At 36.4% G+C, this 22,118-nt stretch overlaps 2 protein-coding genes across 3 annotated transcripts; one reads left to right on the top strand and one right to left on the bottom strand.

Annotated features, from left to right (window-relative positions):
* Positions 1 to 10,633: 10,633 nt before the first annotated feature.
* On the top strand, positions 10,634 to 13,926 carry LOC110692803. Of its 2 annotated transcripts, none has more exons than XM_021869880.1 (8): positions 10,634 to 11,069; positions 11,665 to 11,798; positions 12,358 to 12,435; positions 12,536 to 12,580; positions 12,693 to 12,737; positions 12,811 to 12,862; positions 13,351 to 13,447; positions 13,536 to 13,926. In XM_021869880.1, the coding sequence occupies exons 1-8, from the start codon at positions 10,757 to 10,759 to the stop codon at positions 13,699 to 13,701; spliced, it is 930 nt and encodes a 309-aa protein (XP_021725572.1). In that variant the 5' UTR covers positions 10,634 to 10,756; the 3' UTR covers positions 13,702 to 13,926. The 2 variants fall into 2 exon arrangements, with proteins under 2 accessions (XP_021725572.1, XP_021725581.1); XM_021869889.1 differs by having other exon boundaries at positions 10,644 to 11,069; positions 11,668 to 11,798.
* Positions 13,927 to 14,724: 798 nt separating this feature from the next.
* Positions 14,725 to 21,516, bottom strand: LOC110692792. The gene is made up of 7 exons (XM_021869871.1): positions 20,876 to 21,516; positions 18,380 to 18,577; positions 17,685 to 17,957; positions 17,258 to 17,360; positions 16,651 to 16,769; positions 16,377 to 16,556; positions 14,725 to 15,531 (listed from the first exon to the last, which is right to left on the bottom strand). The coding sequence occupies exons 1-7, from the start codon at positions 21,167 to 21,169 to the stop codon at positions 14,755 to 14,757; spliced, it is 1,944 nt and encodes a 647-aa protein (XP_021725563.1). The 5' UTR covers positions 21,170 to 21,516; the 3' UTR covers positions 14,725 to 14,754.
* Positions 21,517 to 22,118: the final 602 nt, after the last annotated feature.

The following is a 22,118-nucleotide window of genomic DNA, read 5'->3' as shown; positions in this document are numbered from 1 at the left end:
ATAATATAAAATACTACTTAGGATATTATCAAAAAGTATTATTAATCTTATGGTATATCATAATGTTTGTCGTATTTTATTTCTTTTGTATGTTTTTTTACTTCTTATGATTTCATTTTGTACCGTTTAGGGTATGTACTGTTCACCTTATTTTCACTTATTTCAGGTGTAATAAGTTCAAATAAGTTAAGATAAGTTCAGTTCAGGTTTAATAAGTTCTTATAAGGGTTATCCAAGTACAAATTACAACTAAAATAAGTTTTAATAAGGTCTTATAAATTCAGATAAATTTAGGTAAGTTCATATAAGTAAGATAACTTTAGATCAGTGAAAATCAGGTGAATAGAATACACCTTTAAACAAATTATAAAATAATATCGTAGAACCGTGTATAGCACGAGTTTTGAACTAGTTTTTTTTTTTTTATTATTATAAACTACGTCCCATATAAACTTATTGGGTGGGACACGTGTCGTTCATCCTTGAGACGGTTACCTAGAGGTGGGCATGGGTTGTGTCGGCCCGCGAGTGGTACAGGCCCAGAATATGAGATTTTCCCAGCACGATACGGTGATCGAGGGGGGGGGGGGGCGTGGCCGTGTCGTAACACGATTTTAAGTCTCCCTATTGGTCTTACATGCATCCTTATGCAGTTAGGATACATACAACACCAGCCAATAAATAAGCAGTTTAGTTGCTAAATTCGCCCAAATGCCCCAAAACGAAAACATGACCCAACCCAAACCTTCACTTCCCAAATGTGACCCACTCCAAATCTAAATTTTGGTTTTTAATTTTTTTTTTTTTTAAAAAAAAAGTTTTACTTCTCATTATTTTTTTAAAAATTAAATTTTGCAATTAATTTCTCCGATTTTCTCTCTTCAAACTCCATTCTCTCTCCTCCTCTACATGATTTTACTTCACTAAAAACTGAAAAATCAACAATGGATATATAAACGAGAAGAGATGCAAAATCAATAGGATTATCCTTAAAAAAAAGGTAAATTTTCTCTTATTTTTGTCCCGTTTTTTGTAAATTTTTACGAATATCACTGACTTTCGTCGTTAATTTTCATCCGAATTTTTCGATACTCTGTTCGAATTTTTTTTTTTCATAATCATATTAGAAAACCAATGCTTATGTTCATATTTTGAATGATGATGTTCACTTTTTAAAATGCATACGTTCATATTTCTTATGCCTATGTCTTAAAAGTTAATGTTCACATTTAAGGGAACCTATGAATATGTTCATATTTTTGCATGATTATGTTCTTTTTTTTGGAATTTATATATTCACATTTTTTTGGAATATGTACATATTTTTATTACTTATAATGCATATTTATGTTTCATAGTCATATTATTTTTTATTTCTTAGTTTTTTATGTTAAAAATAAAATGCCTTAGCTTATATTCATAATAATATTTATTATGTTCATAGATAATTTCAAATATTCATTATGTAAATATGTGTTGTTCATGAAATATTCTCATTAAGTCTGTTTATGCATAATAATATTTTTGACTAGTTGTGGCATAGGTTAATAGAGCGAGGGACGAAACCCGGTACGGTGCTTTAAATTTCTAGGAATTTGAGTAGTTGTGGCATAAGTCAATAAAGGGACGAAACACAGTATTGTGCTTACAACTGCTATGGATTTGACTTCAACACGCAAAAGTCAATAGAGGGACAAAACAGCGTACCGTGTTTATAACTTTTAGGATTTCACTAATTGTGTCATAAGTCAATAGAGGTAATTGTGTCATACGTTAATAGAGGTATCGTGTTTTAAACTTCTAGGAATTTGACTAGTTGTGTCATAAGTCAATAGAGGTAGGAAACACGGGATTGTGTTTTAAACTTCTAAGAATTTGACTAGTTGTGGAATAAGTGTATAGAGGTAGGAAACACGATACCGTGTTTTAAACTTCTAGGAATTTGACTAGTTGTCCGTGATAGGCTTGAGTTCACGAAATCAGTGCAAGTTGTGAACGGGTAAATTGATTGTTTTAAGGCAAATTGGATGGTACTACCCACCTAATTGTACTCCTAGAGGGTATTAGGGACCATGGTAAACTTCTCGACAATTTTTATTTCCGGGCGAAAAAAAATCAAAAAATTCCAAAATTGAAATATCCACGCTTTTTGTGGAATTTCGGAGATTACGGGTCCCTGTGGCGAAAATTCTTAAGGCCTCAGGGGATACATCTTAGGATCATTTGATGCCGTTTGGAACCATATATGACCATTATATGTTGTCATATATGTCCGTGGTAGACTTAGTTTACGAAATCGATGCAAGTTGTGAACGGGTAAATTGACCGTTTTAAGGCAAATTGGATGGTTTCACCCACCAAATTGGATACCTGGAGGGTATTAGGGACCATGGTATACATCTCAGAAATTCTTATTTCCGGGCGAAAAAAGGTCAAAAAATTCCAAAATTGAAGACTATTATCCACACTTTTTGAGGAATTTCCGAGGTTACAGGGCCCGATGGCGAAAAGTCTTGAGGCCCTAGGGGATACATCTTAGGGTCATATAAATCCGTTTGGAACCATATATGACCAATATATGTTGTCATAAATGTTTGTGGTAGGCTTGAGTTCACGAAATCGGTGCAAGTCTTGAACGGGTAAATTGACCGTTTTAAGGCAAATTGGATGACTTCACCCACCTAATTGGACTCCCGGAGGCTATTAGAGACCATGGTTAACATCTCGACAAATTTTTTCCAGGCGAAAAAAAGTCTAAAAATTTCAATATTGAAGGCTATTATCTACGTTTTTTGAGGAATTTCGAAAATTACGGGTCCCGATGGAGAAAAGTGTTGAGACCCTAGGGGATACATCTCAGGGTCATATTAATGACGTTTGGAACCATATATGACCATTAAATAATGTCGTAAATGTCCGTGGCAGGTTTGAGTTTACAAAATCGGTAAAAGTTGTGAACGGGTAAATTGACTGTTTTAAGGAAAATTGGATGGTTAACCCACCTAATTGTACTCCCAAAGGGGATTAGGGACCATGGTCAACTTCTCGGCAATTTTTATTTCCGGGTGAAAAAGGGTCAAAAAATTCCAAAATTGAAGGCTATTATCCACGCATTTTGAGGAATTCGGAGGTCACGGGGCCCCGGTGGCGAAAATTCTTGAGGCCCTAGGGACTACATATTAGGATCATATAATGCCATTTGTAATCATATATAACCATTATATGTTTCCATAACTGTCCGTGGTAGGCTTGAGTTCACAAAATCGGTGCAAGTTGTAAACTGGTAAATTGACCGTTTTAAGCCAAATTGGATGGTTCCACCTTCCTAATTGGACTCCTGAAGGATATTTGGGACCATGCAAAACATCTCGGCAATTTTTATTTCTGGGCGAAAAAAGGTCAAAACATAACATTAAAAATTAAAGGCTATTATCCACGCTTTTTGAGAAATTTCAAAGGTCACAGGGCCCGGTGGAGATACGTCTTGAGGCCCTAGGTGATACATCTTAGGGTCATATAATGCCGTTTGAAACCATATATGACCATTATATGTTGTCATAAATGTCCGTTGTAGGCTTGATTTCACGAAATCGGTAAAAGTTTTGAACGGGTAAATTGACTGTTGTAAGGCAAATTAGATGGTTGCACCCATCTAATTGTACTCCCGCAGGATACTAGGGACCATGGTAAACTTTTTGGCTATTTTTATTTCCGGACGAAAAAAGGTCAATAAATTCCAAAATTGAAGGCTATAATCCACACTTTTCGAGGAATTTCGGAGGTTACGGGGTTTGATGGCGAAAAGACTTGAGGCCCTAGGGGATACATCTAAGGGTCATATAATGACGTTTGGAACCATATATGACCATTAAATGTTGTCGTAATTGTCCGTGGTAGGTTTGAGTTCACGAAAACGGTAAAAGTTTTGAATGGGTAAATTGACCGTTTTAAGGCAAATTAGATGGCTCCGCCAACCTAATTGGACTTCCGGAGGGTATTTGGGACCATGCTAAGCATCTCGCCAATTTTTATTTCCGCGCGAAAAGGACCAAAATTTCCAAAATTGAAGGCTTTATCCACGTTTTTTAAGGAATTTCGGGCCTGGTGGCGAAAAGTTATGAGACCCTAGGGGATACATCTCAGGATCATATAATGTCATTTGGAACTGCATATGACCATTATATGTTTTCATAAATATCTGTGTTAGGCTTGAGTTCACGAAATCAGTGCAAATACTGAAAGGGTAAAATGACCATTTAAGGCAAATTGGATGGTTTCACAAACCTAATTGAACTCCCGGAGCATATTAGGGAACATGATATGGTAAACATACATCTCGACAATTTTTATTTCCAGGAGAAAAAAGTGCAAAAAATTCCGAAATTAAAGGTTATTATCCACGCTTTTTGAGGAATTTCGGAGGTTACGGGGCTCGTTGGCAAAAAGTCTTGATTCCCTAGGTGATACATCTCAGGGTCATATAATGCCGTTTAGAACCATTATATTTTGTCATACATGTCCGTGGTAGGCTTGAGTTCACGAATTTGCTACAAGTTGTGAACGGGTAAATTGACCGTTTTAAGGTAAATTGGATGGTTCTAACCACCTAATTGTATTCCCAAAGGGTATTAGGGACCATGGTAAACTTCTCAACAATTTTTATTTCCGGGAGAAAAAAGGTCAAAAAATTCCAAAATTGAAGGCTTTATCCACTCTTTTTGAGGAATTTCGAAGGTTACGGGGCCTGATGGAGAAAAGTCTTGAGGCCCTAGGGGATAAATCTCAGGGTAATATAATACCATTTGGAACCATATATGTCCATTAAATGTTGTCGTAAATGAAAGTGGTAGGTTTGAGTTTATAAAATCGGTGCTAGTTGTGAACGGGTAAATTGATCGTTTTAAGGCAAATTGGATGGTACAACCAACCTAATTGTACCCGGAGGGTATTAAGGACCATGGTAAACTTCTCAATAATTTTTATTTCTGGGCGAAAATGGTCATAAAATTCCAAAATTGAAGGGTATTATCCACGCTTTTTGAGGAATTTCAAAGGTTACGGGACCCGGTGGCGAAACTACTCGAAGCCCTAGGGGATACATCTCAGGGTCATATAAGTGTGTTTGTAACCATATATGACCATTATATGTTGTCATAAATGTCCGCGGTAGGCTTGATTTCACAAAATCGGTATTTGAACAGGTAAATTGATTGTTTTAAGGAAAAATTGGATGGTTCCACCAACCTAATTGTACTCCAGGAGGGTATTAGGGACCATGGTAAACTTTCAGCTATTATTATTTCCGGACGAAAAAAGGTCAAAAAATTCCAAAATTGAAGGCTATTATCCTCGCTTTTTGAGGAATTTCGGAGGTTACGGGGCCCGGTGGCGAAAAGTCTTGAGGCCCTAGGGGATACATATCAGGATCATATAATGCCGTATGTAACCATACATAACCATTATATGTTGTCATAAATGTCCGTGGTAGGCTTGAGTTCACGAAATCAGTGCAAGTTGTGAACTGGTAAATTAGCAGTTTTAAGGCAAATTGGATGGTTCCACCCACCTAATTGGACTCCTGGAGGGTATTAAGGACCATGCTAAACATTTGGGAAATTTTTTATTTCTGGGCGCAAAAAGGTAAAAAAAAAAAGTTTTAATTGAAGGCTATTATCCACGTTTTTTGAGAAATTTCGAAGAAACCTGGGGACTGGTGAAGATACGTCTTGAGGCCCTAGGGGATACATCTCAGGTACATATAATGTCTTTTGAACCATATATGACCATTATATGTTGTCATAAATGTCCGCGGTTGGCTTGATTTCACGAAATCGGTAGAAGTTTTGAACGGGTAAATTGACTGTTTTAAGGCAAATTGGATGGTTCCACCCACCTAATTGTACTCCCGGAGGATATTTGGGACCATGGTAAACTTTTCTGCCATTTTTATTTCCGGACGAAAAAAAGGTCAATAAATTCCAAAATTTGAAGGTTATTATCCACACTTTTCGAGGAATTTTGGAGGTTACGGGGTTCGTTGGCGAAATGACTTAAGGCCCTGAGGGATACATCTCCGGGTCATATAATGCCGTTTTGGAACTGAATATGACCGTTATATGTTCTCTTAAATATTCGTGTTAGACTTGAGTTCACGAAATCAGTGCAAGTACTGAATGGGTAAATTGACCATTTAAGGCAAATTGGATGGTTTCACCAACCTAATTGAACTCCCGGAGGGTGTAAGGGAACATGGTAAACATACATCTCGGCAATTTTAATTTCCAGGCGAAAAAAGGACAAAAAACTTAAAAATTAAAGGTTATTATCCACGCTTTTGTGGTATTTCGGAGGTTACGTGGCCCGTTGGCAAAAAGTCTTGAGGCCCTAGGGAATACATCTCAGGGTCATCTAATGCCGTTTGGAACCATTATATTTTGTCATAAATGTCCGTGGTACGCTTGAGTACGCGAAATCACTGCAAGTTGTGAACGGGTAAATTGATCGTTTTAAGGTAAATTGGATGGTTCTACCCACCTAATTGTATTCCCGAAGGGTATTAGATACCATGGTATATTTCTTGACAATTTTTATTTTCGGGAGAAAAAAGGTCAAAAAATTCCAAAATTAAAGGCTTTATCCACTCTTTTTGAGGAATTTCGTAGGTTACGGGGCTCGGTGGCGATAATTCTTGAGGCCCTAGGGGATACATCTCATGGTAATATAATGTCATTTGGAACCATATATGACCATTAAATGTTGTCGTAAATGTCCGTGGTTGATTTGAGTTTATGAAATCGGTGCAAGTTGTGAACCGGTAAATTGACCGTTTTAAGGCAAATTGGATGGTACAACCCACCTAATTGTACAATTAGAAGGTATTAAGGACCATGGTAAACTTCTCGAAAAATTTTATTTCCGAGCGAGTTATAAAAGTTCAAAACTGAAGGCTATTATCCACGTTTTTTGAGGAATTTCAGAGGTTACGGGGCCCGGTGGCGAAACAAATATATTCCCTAAGGGATACATCTCAGGGTCATATAATGTCGTTTGTAACCATTATGAACATTATATGTTGTCATAAATGTCCGCGGTAAGCTTTATTTCACGAATCGGTATTTGAACGGGTAAATTGACTGTTTTAAGGCAAATTGATTGGTTCCACCCACCTAATTGTACTCTGGAGGATATTAGGGACCATGGTAAACTTTTTGGTCATTTTTATTTTTGGACGAAAAAAGGTCAATAAATTCCAAAATTGAAGCCTATTATCCACACTTTTCGAGAAATTTCGGAGGTTATAGGGTCCGGTGGCGAAAAGACTTGATGCCCTAGGGGATACATCTCAGGGTCATATAATGCCGTTTGGAACCATATATGACCACTAAATGTTGTTGTAATTGTCCGTGGTAAATTTGAGCTTACGAAAACGGTAAAAGATTTGAACGGGTAAATTGACCGTTGTAAGGCAAATTAGATGGTTCCGCCCACCTAATTGGACTTTCAGAGGGCATTAGGGACCATGGTAAACTTCTCGACAATTTTTATTTTCGGGCGAAAAAGGTCATAAAATTCCAAATTTGAAGACTATTATCCACGTTTTTTGAGAAATTTCGGATGTTACGGGGTCCGGTGGTGAAAAGACTTGAGGCCCTATGGGATACATCTCAGGGTCATATAATGCTGTTTGGAACCGTTTATGACCATTATATGTTTTCATAAATATCCGCGGTAGGCTTGATTTCACGAAATCGGTAAAAGATTTGAACGGGTAAATTTACTGTTTTAAGGCAAATTGGATGGTTCCTCCCACCTAATTGTACTCCTGGAGAATATTAGGGACCATGGTAAACTTTTCGGCAATTTTTATTTCTGGACGAAAAAAAATCAAAAAAATCCAAAATTAAAGGCTATTATCCACGCTTTTTGAGGAATTTCGGAGGTTACGGGGCCCGGTGGCAAAAATTCTTGAGGCCTTAGGGGATACATCTCAGGGTAATATAATGTTATTTGGTACCATATATGACCATTAAATAATGTCGTAAATGTCCATGGTAGGTTTGAGTTTATGAAATCGGTGCAAGTTGTGAACGGGTAAATTGACCGTTTTAAGGCAAATTAGATAGTACAACCCACCTAATTGTACTCCCGGAGGGTATTAGGGAACATGGTATACTTCTTAGCAATTTTTATTTCGGGGTGAAAAAGGTTAAAAAATTCCAAAATTGAAGCCTATTATCCACGCTTTTTGAGAAATTTCGGAGGTTACGGGGCCCGGTGGCGAAAAGTCTTGAGGCCCTAGGGGATACATATCAGGATCATATAATGCCAATTGTAACCATATATAACCATTATATGTTGTCATAAATGTATGTGGTAGGCTTGAGTTCACGAAATCGGTTCAAGTTGTGAACTGGTAAATTGACCGTTTTAAGGAAAATTGGGTAGTTCCATTCTCCTAACTGGACTCCCGGAGGGTATTTGAGACCGTGATAAACATCTCGGCAATTTTTATTTCTAGGCGCAAAAAGGTCTAAAAATTTCAAAATTGAAGGCTATTATCCATGTTTTTTGAGAAATTTCGGAGATCACGGGGCCCGGTGGAGGTACGTCTTGAGGCCCTAGGGGATACATCTTAAGGTCGTATAATGTAGTTTGGAACCATATATGACCATTATATGTTGTCATAAATGTCCGCGGTAGGTTTGGTTTCACGAAATTGGTAAAAGTTGTTAACGGGTAAATTGACCGTTTTAAGGCAAATTAGATGGTTCCACCCACCTAATTGTACTCCTGGAGGATATTAGGTACCATGGTAAGCTTTTCGGCCATTTTTATTTCCGGGCGAAAAAATGTCAAAAAATTCCAAAATTGAAGGTTATTATCCACACTTTTTGAGGAATTTCGAAGGTTACGGGGTCCGGTGGCGAAAACACTTGAGGCCGTAGGGGATACATATCAAGGTCATATAATGCCGTTTGGAACCATATATGACCAATATAGGTTGTCATAAATGTCTGGAGTAGGCGTGCACGAAATCGATGTTAGTTGTGAACGGGTAAATTGACCGTTTTAAGGCAAATTGGATGGTTTCACCCCCTAATTGGACTCTCGGGGATATTAGGGTTCATGGTAAACATATCAGCAATTTCCGGGCGAAAAAAGTTCTAAAAATTCCAATATTAAAGGCTATTATTTACGCTTTTTGAGGAATTTCGGATGTTAGGAGGCCCGAAGACGAAAAGTTTTGAGGTCTTAGGGGATACATCTCTGGGTCATATAATGCCATTTGGAACCATGTATGACTGATAAATGTTGTCGTAAATGTCCATTGTAGGTTTAAGTTCACAAAATCGGTGCAAGTTGTGAACGTATAAATTGATCGTTTTAAGGCAAATTAGATGGTACTACCCACCTAATTGTACTCCCAGAGGGTATTAGGGACCATGGTAAACTTCTTGGCAATTTTTATTTTCGGGCGAAAAAAGGTCAAAATATTTCAAAATTGAAGGCTATTATCTATGCTTTTTGAGGAATTTCGGAGGTTACGAGGCCCGGTCGAAAATTGGATGGTTTCACCCACTTAGTTGGACCCCTGGAGGGTATTTGGTACCATGCTAAACGTCTTGGCATTTTTTTTGGGGTGAAAAAGGTCAAAATGGCAAGCCTTTGCCAACAATACCTATACACCAACATCTGTAGCTGATCTTTCTAAGTGTGCTAGGGTTAGGAAAGGCCACTTCAGCAAGCAAGATGATTTGGCTGGATTAACCGAAGATGGATGGGGATTTGGCAACGATAACTTCACTGCAGCTCTTGCTGCCAGCTTTCGGACATCTAGATTTGGCGAAGGCAATACTTCCCAACATATTGGAGATCCAAATAAGTTAACAAGCAAGACTACAGCTTCTCAACCAGTTGGTTGGGCTGGTTTCTAACTTAAGGCATGTTCTCATTGACTGAACTTAGCTGAACTGAACTGAATTGAGCTGAACTAAACTAAACTGAACTGAATTGAACTGAGCTGAACTGAACTGAACTGAACTGAATATTTTATAAGAGAAGGAAATTAGGAGCTGAACTGAACTGGATTTCAACGTAAGAGAACAAGCCCTTAGGATGGATAGAGGGATTTTTTTTGTATTGTTGACTTGTTCATATAGTTCTTCATGATTTGATATCATATTCTTCATGATATAATCGTTTAAGATGCTTACCTTTGGAATCAATTCACCAAGTTTGGTTGGAAGGTAGTCTATGTATAAACAATAAGTTTCATTCTAATAATCTCTTTTTTTTTTTGATGCAAAGCCGGGGGCAATAATTAGATTCTAATAACATTTGATTTCACAAAAAATTGACTCGAATCCTTGTATAAAAGGATGATCAATTAAGCTAATTCATCTAATTCTCTTCCTTAAATACAAGAAATGATTTTCTATTGCCCCTATATTCAACTCTTTTATTCTTATTAATTTAGGTGTTCTAATCTGAAAATGAGAAACGAATAAAAATAACTTATATCAAACCTTCTCACAAAAATTTGTGGGAAAAGAATATGACAAAACCACTTCCATCAATTTACACTTTCATTTATCAATGGAAAAAAAAGTTAAATTTTTAATTTAATGCAATTCTTACTTTCTTAGGTGTGCACATTCGGAGTTCTCAAAAAAAAAAAAAATTCTTGGAATTTGATTCGTTTAAAATTAGAACACAAGAGTTGAGAGAGGGAGTCAAAAGAAGTACGTAGTAGAGAATGACAGTATCCTCGTCATTTCTCACTCTCAATTCTCAAATTCAATTACTCCCTCAAATCCCTTCAAAATCAATTATAAACCCAACTCCTAAATCCATCTTTAGCACAAGTACAACTAATTTTTCTTTCACCCACCTTGTTGTTAGCACCAATTTCGATCGAAATCAGACGATTATGGCTGCTTCTTCATTATCATCATCCATTTCAACTGATCAATTTAAGCCTTTTCAGCTTGATGTTATGTCAGATTTTTATGCGATTTCCTCTCCTAGGGGATATGTCTCCATTTGCGGTTTTGGGTCTCTTCTTTCTGGTAAAAATTCATTTCAATTATTCTCCAAAATTCTATCTTTTTCCTGAATTTTTTCTGGGTTTTATTTGGTGGGGTTGAGGATTTTCATATGTTAGTCAATTGGAGGTCCTGTAATTATATGTGATACTATTAAAATTTTGATAATATTTTAACTTGATAGTGGGTGAGGAAGTAATGAATTAGTGGTTTTGAGGGCGATTTTACCATTCATGTATGTGAGATTGATCAATATCGGATATTAACATCATTGCGGGCATGGTAGTAAGGAAAAAGTATGGAGCTTTTCATATTTTATGTTATTGCAATGTTGCTTATGATCATTGTTAATCATAATGTTAGATTTTATTTGATCCTTTTTTAGACCAATTCATGTATTTCACTTAATCACTTTAACTTAAATATAACTCCAATTAAATGCTAATATGTGGCTTACTTAAGAGCAAAGTTCAAGAGGATGATATTGGTAATTTTGGTATAGCAAAAAGATGGCCATGATTTATTGATATTGTCGTTAAATATAATCTCAATTTGTTAAATCAATATTTGAAACTTAATCCTTGATTGTGAGTGTGATAACAATGGTATTGTTTTTTAGCAGAGAGGAGTGCAAGAAGTACATTTCCTGATTTGGCTAACTTTAGGATAGCGCGGTTGAAAGGTTTTAGGAGGGTTTTTGCTCATGTTGCTCCTATCTTCTTCGAACGTGGCATTGCTAAGCCTGAGACCAAGGTCATTTCGATCTTTACATCGTTTTTCATTGTTCTTAACTTCATTTTTTTTTTCTTAGTTAATTTAAACATATTTCTGCTGATGTTGAGATTATTCTCTGAAACTTAACAATGTATAATTTGTTATTCTTCTCCTTCAAGGTACTATTCAATCCATTTATGTGTCTGGTGTTTGTTTTTGCTGCTGATTTACTTAAATAGATGGTTCGTCCAATGAAACTATACTTAGAAATCTAGATTTATTGCAAATACCTAAGGTAATTTATTACATTGAAATCAGCAAGGGTTGTTCATAATGTATATGAGAAGCCTGGCTATGTTCTAAGTAGTACTGTGAGATAAGTGGACAATCAAAGTAGGACAGTCAGAAGAGAACATAGGTATTATTGGGCGATGCTAATTGTAGTCCAACTTACCTCCAGTTTTCCTGAGCATAACATGTACTGTTGCCTCACTTCTTTGGTTCTTCCTGATAGACTCATGTTCAGTTTGGCTTAATTTTTAATGTTCTCGTAACTTTCTTGCGCAATATGCTAACAGATTAGTTATAAACATATCAGGAGATCTCAAGTTTAAGTGTGGAGCCTTGTGAAGGAGAGGAGCTCATAGTTACTGTGTTCCAAATTCAAAAGTCAGAGGTACATAGGATAATCAATGCCTCTCTTTTGTGTATATTCTCCAATACATTTTCATATGACCACATGGTATTTACTTAGTCCGTCAATTTGATGAGTTCAGGTACCTTATTTTATGGAGAGGGAGCTTGAGTTCCGATTTTTAGCTGTAAGTTGAGAGCCTATGTCATGAAGTTTGATTGTTTATTCTTATTACTGATAATTTAGTTCCCAGATCATTCTTATATCTGATTATACAATACCATGTGTCATCTTTGCAGGTTCTGCCAGAAACAATAAAAGGGACTCCTTTTAAGAATCCAGCGGTATGTTCTAATCTTTGAACTTCAGCTCACAAATCAAAATTGATTAACACTTATTCTTGTGGGAAATATGTAGGTGCTATGTACTCGGTACAGTGATGAGGAATTTTTCAATGTAAGATGTGAAGGTAATTTTCCTCTGTATCTGTTACTCTGTTAGTCCATAGTCCTGAATTCTATTTTGTGTCATGCAGTTTCTTTTTCCCCTCTACAATCCTTATGGTCTGATATCACTTGTACCTAAAATGTGTAGAGTTTGGTTTTCACTTTTCTAGTTCATGTTTTGATGCCATTATACGCATAAAAATTATCATAATCAATCATGTTGAGTCTGAGTCATTCCTCCCCCCCCCCCCCCCTCCCCTCTTCTCAAACCTCAGCTGAAACTTATCTACTACGTAAGATTTTCAATCTAAATCATTGCTTTCTTCTTCTAGAACAAAATTTTGTTCAAATCCAGTGACAAGAAACATTATGGTGATTGTCATTTCAGAAAAGCATTCTAAATTTGTTTTACTCCGTATTAATAATACAGAATCAGAAAAATTGGGATTAATATCATTTAATTTTCACTGTTATTCAGAACTGAAACTCACTCTGTCAAGTACATGTGCAGGAAGTAAAGAAGTATACCATCAGCATTATGGACGATATAACATAGATAAAATATGGAGGGATGATGTTTTTCCTTGTCGAACTTACCTGCGCCATTGGTAAGATTTTAGGTATCCTATATCAGGCTTGAAGATGTCATGAGGTTGTATAGTTAAGATCATCCTGTAATCTGATGTATTTATGCAGTGTTTTAGCAGCAAAGAATCTTGGAGATGCAGCCTACAACAATTTCTTAGATCATACATACCTCGCTGATCGTCAGACAACCATTCGTCAATACCTGGCAACAGCAGGTGCAGGTATAATGGAAGAGGAACCTCCAGAATCCCTGAAGACTCGTTACGGTGGTTGAGCTGACCAGGAGAATACAATCCAATAGCATTCATAATCTATGTAAAACTGTAGCTGATTAGGATCCTTAACTTCAGGTTTGGGAACTTGCAAAATCTGACTGTAAAACTTATTCCCTGTGGATACTCTTGTGCATTTGACCGCATTTAACGCTTAAAATGTCATAATAAATCAGATGTTTTCATATGCATGGATACGTTCTATATAGGGATGAAGTGTTGTATAAGCATAGTAAAACTTCCTGGTCGAAGAAGGTATTTGTGAGCATATATGATTCTACTGGAAGATGGTGGATTCTACTATCCCCAATTCCCAACTACACTTTTGCAGGAACTAGGTTCTGTGATCAAATTCCTCAAACAAATCATTTAGGGTCTGTTCTTATTGACTGAACTCAGTTGAACTGAACTGAAATGAAGTAAAATGAATATTTTATAAGAGAAGGTAATTAGGAATCAATTCCCAACTACACTTTTGCAGGAACTAGGTTCTGTGATCAAATCCTCAAACAAATCATTTAGGGCTTGTTCTCATTGACTGAACTCAGTTAAACTGAACTGAAGTAAAATGAATATTTTATAAGAGAAGGTAATTAGGAACTGAATTGAACTGAAAATAAACGTATGAGAACAGACCCTTAGTCCGTTTTGCCATGTATCTGGTGCTAGTGTCTTTAAACTGGTGCTCAAGAAGATTTTTTGTCATTTGAGGTGATGCCATGGTTTGCATAGGTCTATTTATTCTCAAGAGGTTTTTCAGCTTTGCACGGTCAAGGCACAAGGACGATTCTTGTTTGAATCTTCGCCAGTTGGAGACATTAACACTTCCTCTAGTTGAGCCGGTTTGAGTATAGTGTAAGGGATTCTGGTTGTTGGTTAATGTCTGGATGTCTTTGTTAAATACATGTTTCGTTGTTAGTGTTAATTTTCGGAAAACTTAAAAGCACATCTCTATCAATACTAATAGCTTGAACGGTGCATCAAACATAAGCAAGACGAATAATCCTTTGAGGAGATTTCCAACATGTATAAACATGGAAGTATATGGTATTGATTTAATTTTCTTTTGTATCACTTGAGAGTGTTTGGTCATTTTCAAGTTCATTGATAAGCTGTTCCATCGTTTTCTTATACATTGGCATATAATGATCATTAATCATCATTTTTGTCAATCTAATTTTACTATACAAATGTCTAGGTGTTTCGTAAATACCCACATGTTCCTCAGCGGCATCGTTGTCACCTGAACTAGCATCATTGGAAAAACGAGCACATACCATATGCATGATTCGTCCTGGTGGGTAAAACTGATGATTCTCTTGGATGTCTGTAGTGGAAATCTGTTGCTTATTCTCCACAGCATCAGCTAACATATGTGCCTCTTCAGTAATCTCTTTAACAGTGGCAGCTTCTTCCTCCTGCGCTTGAACTTGAGCCTGAGCTTCCTCTTGTTTCTCAAGTTCCTTCTGTAGCTGGTACCACAGCTCACCTTCAGTCACAGCCTCCATTGTTGATGTGGTTATATCTTTATCTGCTGCCAGAAGTTGCTCTTCCTCTTCCTCTTCCTCTGTGTCAATTTCGTGTACTGAACCTTCACTTGAAAAGTTGTAATCACCATCATGCATTTCGATGTCTCTAGAAGCTACTTCTGTCACAAGAACTTCTGATGTACTGGTGGTAGTAATCAATGAGGCCTCAGCCATATTCTCCTCTTTCAGGTTTATTGATTGACCCACATTCCGACGTCGCGCTCCCATACAGGACCACGAAGACAAGGTTGGACGGGTACGGACAACGGCTTGTGCAACATCCTGAGCACGCCTCATCACAACCTACACATACATAATGATGAATAAGCCAAAGCCTACTTTTTTCCTGAAATCTACAACCACAATTTATTACTCTGTATCCAATACTTTTGGTAACCTTTCAGTCAATCACCCATATCCTGCAACTTTAACTTTTAAATCCACTATTTGTTAGATATTTTGTGCATCCCCACTACCCTCCAATGCCTCTAAAGAAGCTCGCACTCTGAGTGGGGCAGGGAGTTGGATATAAAGTTATAAACAACTACATAATCTACTTGACCAATTGTAATAATTTTTGAAAAAATTATTTTTTTTCAAATTTGACCCTTTGGCAGTGGAATTGCAGTTTGCTACTTCAAATTTTTACAAAGAGCAAGAAAAAGGGTCAACGAGCCATTTGAATTTGAATCAGTAGGATCAAAAAGTCAAAGTCAGTGGACAATATAGCAAATGTTTATGACTACCAAAATCACAATTTGCAAATGCTTGCAGAATTCAAATACAGGCATTAGGTTCAACCTTTTGACAGAAATATCCTATTGATAGTTAGCATTAGAGCACTTATCCACCCTCACAGACCCCCCCCCCCTCTTCTCTCTCTCTCTCTCTCCTAAAAAAAGTTTCATTAGGCACCCAATAGGTAGTTAGAACATTAGGTACTATCAAGCTATCTAAGTAAGCAATGACGAAAGAAAAGTAATTTGTTTACACACGTCCAAACCTTTTTATCTATAGTGATCTGAGTAGGATAGCAAATGAAAAATTGATCTTCTTTTCCTTTTTTATCACAAATATGAAGCTTTATTAGCCCCCATGACCTAAGCTGAGTTCTTCATAAATCTATTACAAACCAATCCAATAATTACCTGAGTGCCACTGGAGACAGGACGAAAAAGAGCACCAGCACCAGCAACCCTAGCCTTAGCAGTGGTGGCTATATATTGTGTACGGGACCCTATGGCTGAAGCAGAGCGGTAGACGACATTTAGGACTCTTGTTCTCTCAACTTGATCACGTAAATCATTTAACCATGATGATGCAGTGACCTGCTCACAAGTCAAAAGTTTGAGCCATGTTCATACAGGAAGCAATATAGACATATAATGAAGTATGAAGAAAAGCATGAAGAGATTCCAGCACCTCAGAACGAAGAGCATCAATAGATGTAGTTGAAAACGTCGGCACTAAATCAGCACCATTGATGACTGTAGAAATGAAATGCTTGCCTGATTCTGCCAATTCCCACGTCATACAAGCAGCTGCAAGAATGGACTCTACTGTTAAGCAACTATATGACTTTAACAAAATACTCCCTCAGTCCCTTATAAAAATATACAAAATAAATAAAGAAAACACACACACTTTTAATTCAAGCAATCCCCCAAAAAGTAGGCCACTTACAAACTGAACATTCCCATTATACCCGTTAATACTGCCTCTTAAGTGAGAATATTTTATGGTTATGGTTGAGAAGTGAGAATTCTAAATTGTGAAGAATAGTTATGAATTTTTACTTGATACTTTAAAACAATCTCTGTATCAAGTATGCCTTATAATTCAAGGATGGAGGATAGATCCAAATGAATAGAAAATTTATATATTTTTGTAACTCTTCATTTTGTGCCACTTATTTTTCTTTATTACATGAAACAAGCACTCAACATATAGGACGACTTGTAAAGGGTAAAAATAAAAAATCACAGGATACATTTGATGGCACTCAAAATAGGTCAAGTAAGATAAATACCTGGGGCAAATGATACACAGGTACTAGAGGAAAACTCCTTTTGTTCTCGGAAAATGTACGTCAACAAAGCAGCAGTTCCACCACCAAGGGAATGACCAACAACCTGAAGCACAAAAGGGAGCCACTCAACCCTTTAGAAACATCAATCACAGCATATACTATGTCAGCAATTAATTAGATAGTATACACAAGCTTCAGTACATTAGTTAAGGATGAAAGTGCAACAAGGAGTTGCATTATTTTACTTTCAATTCTAAATAACTATCAATTATATGTCCATATGACCAGTAAATTAACCCCCACAACAAGTTCAGATAGCACAAATATATACATGCACAAATGTACAAGGCATGTAGAACATATAGATCCAATATACAACACACAAATATAGACATATAGTCAATTAGTCACCAAATGCATTGCTTACCTTGATATTATAATCAGGATTATCATTTAGAGCTTTGATGAGGCAGGGAGTGCTAAGCTTAGCTATCCAACGAGCTGCAGCTACCATCCCACAATGAGCATATCCCAGAATTAAATTGCTAATCCCTCCATCATGTAATACAGAATGATGAAAAGGCACAACTGCACCAGTTGCTGCTGTTAATGTATCTTTGATACTGTGAGTACCTCGAATCAACAAAAGGAAACATTTGTTGCCATGATCACTTATAATTGTAAAAGCAGGCTTCAGAAGCTGCAAATATTTGACCATCAAACACAAACTTCTTTAGAATAAGAGACAAAATCAACAGCAAAATAGAGTAAAGAGTATCACCCTCAAAAAGCCAAAGTTGTATTACAGAAATTAAGTAGATTAAAATAGAGAATTACAACTACCAATCAACTCCATGCATATGAATATACTTAATACATTATGCTTCCAGGAAAAAAATAGTATGGAATATTGGGTTACAGTGGTGCTGTTTCATACAAAACTTTGTTTCAGTTGTTATGTCCTATATATAATGCATCAACGGAACAAACCAAGAAGTTTTTTCAAGAGAAAATACAACAATGGTATCGGTATGTGCTGTTGATACTGGACAAAATGCTCTACGAATGATGGCCTAAAATCAGAAACACCAAAAAAGAAACATGCAGAAGTTGTTTGCTTACAGCAGCTTTGGGCTTTTGAAGAAGAACATCAGCCTCTGAGAACCCAGCAGACTCCAAAAACACAGGAAATGGCTTCTTGGAGAAAAGCATACAGAGAGTTAATAGCCTCAGTAAATGTTTTAATTCAGCCACGATTTCAGGACCTTTGAGCTGTATACAATCGCCTCCAGCATAAACACCTGCAACTTGTAAATCACCCTGTAAAGCATAGTTTCAGAGTCAAATAAACTCAACACTGACAAAAAGAAAGACCATATAACTACGACAGTTTCCATAGAACTGTAAACTTCACGAAATACCTAGATCTCAGTCTCTTTTTGGAGAGTGTAAACTGTATTCCATTGTGAGCAATGCTTGTCAAAAGTGTTATTACAAAGAAGTTTGCTCGGTTAATCTACTTTCAGGAGTAGTTAAAAGAATTGTCAGATTCTTAACCTTATAAAAAAAACACCTACAATGCAAGTAGGATTCACCTTTGAAAAGTACAAAAAAAAAATTGGGCCAATTTTTGTTTTACATATTAAAGATAACAAGGTGCATAGACAGATTGTTTTGAAACTTGAAAATTGTGTTTTTTTTTTTTTTTTTTTTTTTTTTTTTTGGTTTTGTTTTTAAATATAGCCCAAGAAGCTTTCATCTTTTGCCTAGGAAATTATACACATTAAGGAGTGTTAGGAAATCCCAGGGAAAACAATAACAATCGTAGCCTTAATCCCAAATATGGGAAACAACCCAGAGTATAAAACCTGAAATCAGAGACTAAATGAAAACTATACAACACCCCTATAAGAACTCAGGAAGGCTCCCTTTAGAAAATTATACCCTATATAGGCCTATATAGCTCATCTTCTTTCTCGAATGACAATCTTCTCTTACCATCTTAAAAAGAAAACCCAAAGCAGGCATCATTGTGAATCCTCCGACATCTCCATTGAAGGCATATGTCACGATAAGGTTCACTAATTCATCATTGTTAATGAAAGACAAGTGCCACTGCTGCAGCAACATAACAACCAAAAGCCCACGTTTAGCTATGTCCAAAAAGGTCAAGAAGTATACAGCCTTATTTCCAAATTTCTGACCAATAAAGACTAGCAGGCTAGCAGCATTGCAGCGAATACCATAACACTTCAATCTCCCTATATTTATAAATATCTCAACTTCTTCCCCACAACTTATAACCACTACATTGATATTTTGCATCATTCAGCCAACCTTGAGTCTCATAAATAAAAGTCAGAAACTCTTAAAGTACAGTTATAGCATCGGAAGAGTTGATCATCACACCCATCAATAATCATGAACACACCGGCCATTACCCACTCTAACTCACCAGCAGACATAAGAACCAGAGATAGAGTAACAAGGAGGAAATATAAAGAATCGAAAAAGCTTAAACAATGACCAGCTGATGGGGAAGCTGAGAAATAATGGAAAGTGCTATTCAAGGTAGGAAGTGAAGTAATGGATTACTCCCCTGATGTGACAACTAGTCAACAATTACGTATCACTAGTATAATTAGACAGTTACCACAGCCTACAGGCATATATGGCCATTGGTCACTGATAATCAAAGACACCCTCATTTGATAAGAGTTAATCTCAGAACTTGAAATCCCTCAGCCCGTCATAGAGAAGGTTGCATGATCATCTCACCAGGATAGGTTAGCATGCTTTTATTGATAACTAATATGCATGGTGATACTCACCAGTAAACAGCTAACTCTAATAACCCAAAACAAACACATCTTTCCCTACGCATTTCACCTCCAATGCATGAAAGAAATCCTCTATATATGAAGACTATTGTAAGCATTTAAGCTAATTACCTAAATATTAGCATACACCATTTGAACATTATTGTAAGCATCTAATTAATTCCGGAAAAATAGAAGACCTTTATTGTACATAGTACTTCCAAACCAAATTTGAGATTCCCAGAGAAATTTAACCTCATGCTTCCATTCCATTCTCTCATTTTCCAATCAACACCCTACAATTTGACCCCATTATCCCTGCATCACCATCACCTTTGTCCTTTAAACCCTTTTCACCAAATTCCCAAAAACCAAGTCTCCCTCTTAGTAAGATCCCTAGATTAATAACAAAAGATCATCCAATCCTATGAATCATAAAATCATTCATCTTATCTTAGATTAACATATAAGACACATAATCTAATAAAGGTACCTTCAAACTACACATATAAATAAAAGTCCCTAGCTTGCAGATAATACAATCACAGCACTTCAAAATTAAATCATTAGCTTGCCTCTAAGGTACGACATGCAGGCTTAATTGATACAGGGTGATTCAGATTGCTTGGCAATTGACAATTTCCAATCTTTAAGCTAAAATTATAAACTTTCCCAAATACCAACCAACAAAAATCACTAAACCAAAATTAATCTTACACTAATCAACAGTAAATCAAAGCTTAATCAATCAAAATCAACCTAAATCACCAGAAATTCCAGAAAAAAAAAATCAACAAACCTGCCGACGCATGAGATAATTGATCCCAAAAGCCAAATCACCGAGAGGCCATTTCCCCAAAGTTTCCGAATACGTAAACCTTAAAGTTTCCGACAAAGTACTAATCGTCTCAAACCAAGTCGCCGGAGCTTGCGCAGGCCGCCGAGAAATCTTCCGTCTAATCGATCGTGTTTCACCATCATTACAACTCCGATCATCACCATTTTCATCAGAATTCGCCGATAATCTCCGATTCAAAAGCACATACAACACCAGAATAGCTCCGGCGGCAGTCGCCATCGCCGCCGTCGCCATCTCCGATCAAAAATCCCAGAAATCGAGAAAATTGGGGGAATGAGACAGAAATTTATGAGTTGAAGAAGAGGGGAGAGTTGAGGTGAGTCTGTAATGGAGGGAAAACTGGAAAAGCGATGACGGAGTTGAAAGGAAATGACGATAATGCCCTTGAAATAGGGGGTTTAAAGGTGAGAAAGTAGGGGTAAAAGAGTAATTTCCGGATGGAAGGGAGAAGGAAGAAGAGAGGAGCAATGGAGTCGAGGGGAGTGTAGGGAGTTGGGAGACAGAGGAGAGAGAATTTGTGAAAGGATAAGGACAAAATATTATGACAATGGAAAAAAAAAAGGATGTATGATTTTTATATGTGTAATAAAAAAAATTTGGATTTGGATTTGGTTGAAAATTAAAAAATTATGATTAGGAGTTTTTTGTAATGATTAATGGTATCGTTATGGTAAATTGATAAGTTATTGAGTCATTGTCTATTGTAGATCGATTTGTTGATCTTTATGTTATGGGTGTGTAAATTTGGATTTGGTTGATTATTTTGAGTTATTCTGGTTAACTATCCACGTTAAATCGTTAACTTTTTTTATCTTGATAGAAAACTTTTTAGTAATTAAATTAGGTAAGCTAGAGCGTAGTACTCTGTTGATTACGGTTGTCTAACTTGATTTAAATTCAATTCAGATAATATATGTTCAAATAAGTCCAGAGTTCATGTGTGACAATATAGGTTTTAATGAGTTTAAATCAGATAAGTTTATACTTTGTAACTAATAAGAAGATTGATGAGATAAGATAATACTTTGTATAATTACAAATAAACTAATTAATTATATATTAATTTATTGCGCCAAACCATCAAGTGTCGTGCCAGAATAAGATTAGATAAAAATCTTATTTTCAATCAAATTAGGATAGAATTTTAGAATAAGATTATTAGTTTAGAGTTATTTCTTCGGTA

The sequence above is a fragment of the Chenopodium quinoa genome, unplaced genomic scaffold (assembly GCF_001683475.1).
Source record: "Chenopodium quinoa cultivar QQ74 unplaced genomic scaffold, ASM168347v1, whole genome shotgun sequence".
NCBI classification, from domain to species: domain Eukaryota; kingdom Viridiplantae; phylum Streptophyta; class Magnoliopsida; order Caryophyllales; family Amaranthaceae; genus Chenopodium; species Chenopodium quinoa.
This window is presented reverse-complemented; position numbering and strand designations above follow the sequence as displayed.

What these genes read in the sequence shown, in the direction of transcription:
- LOC110692803 (XM_021869880.1), top strand. Translation starts at nt 10,757, where the DNA reads ATGACAGTATCCTCGTCATTTCTCACTCTCAATTCTCAAATTCAATTA. An exon ending in TTGAGTTCCGATTTTTAGCT is followed by an intron (nt 12,581 to 12,692) that starts GTAAGTTGAGAG and finishes TCATCTTTGCAG; the next exon opens with GTTCTGCCAGAAACAATAAA. An exon ending in TTTCAATGTAAGATGTGAAG is followed by an intron (nt 12,863 to 13,350) that starts GTAATTTTCCTC and finishes GTACATGTGCAG; the next exon opens with GAAGTAAAGAAGTATACCAT.
- LOC110692792 (XM_021869871.1), bottom strand. Translation starts at nt 21,169, where the DNA reads ATGGCGACGGCGGCGATGGCGACTGCCGCCGGAGCTATTCTGGTGTTG. An exon ending in TTGATGCTCTTCGTTCTGAG is followed by an intron (nt 16,557 to 16,650) that starts GTGCTGGAATCT and finishes ACTTGTGAGCAG; the next exon opens with GTCACTGCATCATCATGGTT. An exon ending in CTGTCTCCAGTGGCACTCAG is followed by an intron (nt 15,532 to 16,376) that starts GTAATTATTGGA and finishes ATGTATGTGTAG; the next exon opens with GTTGTGATGAGGCGTGCTCA.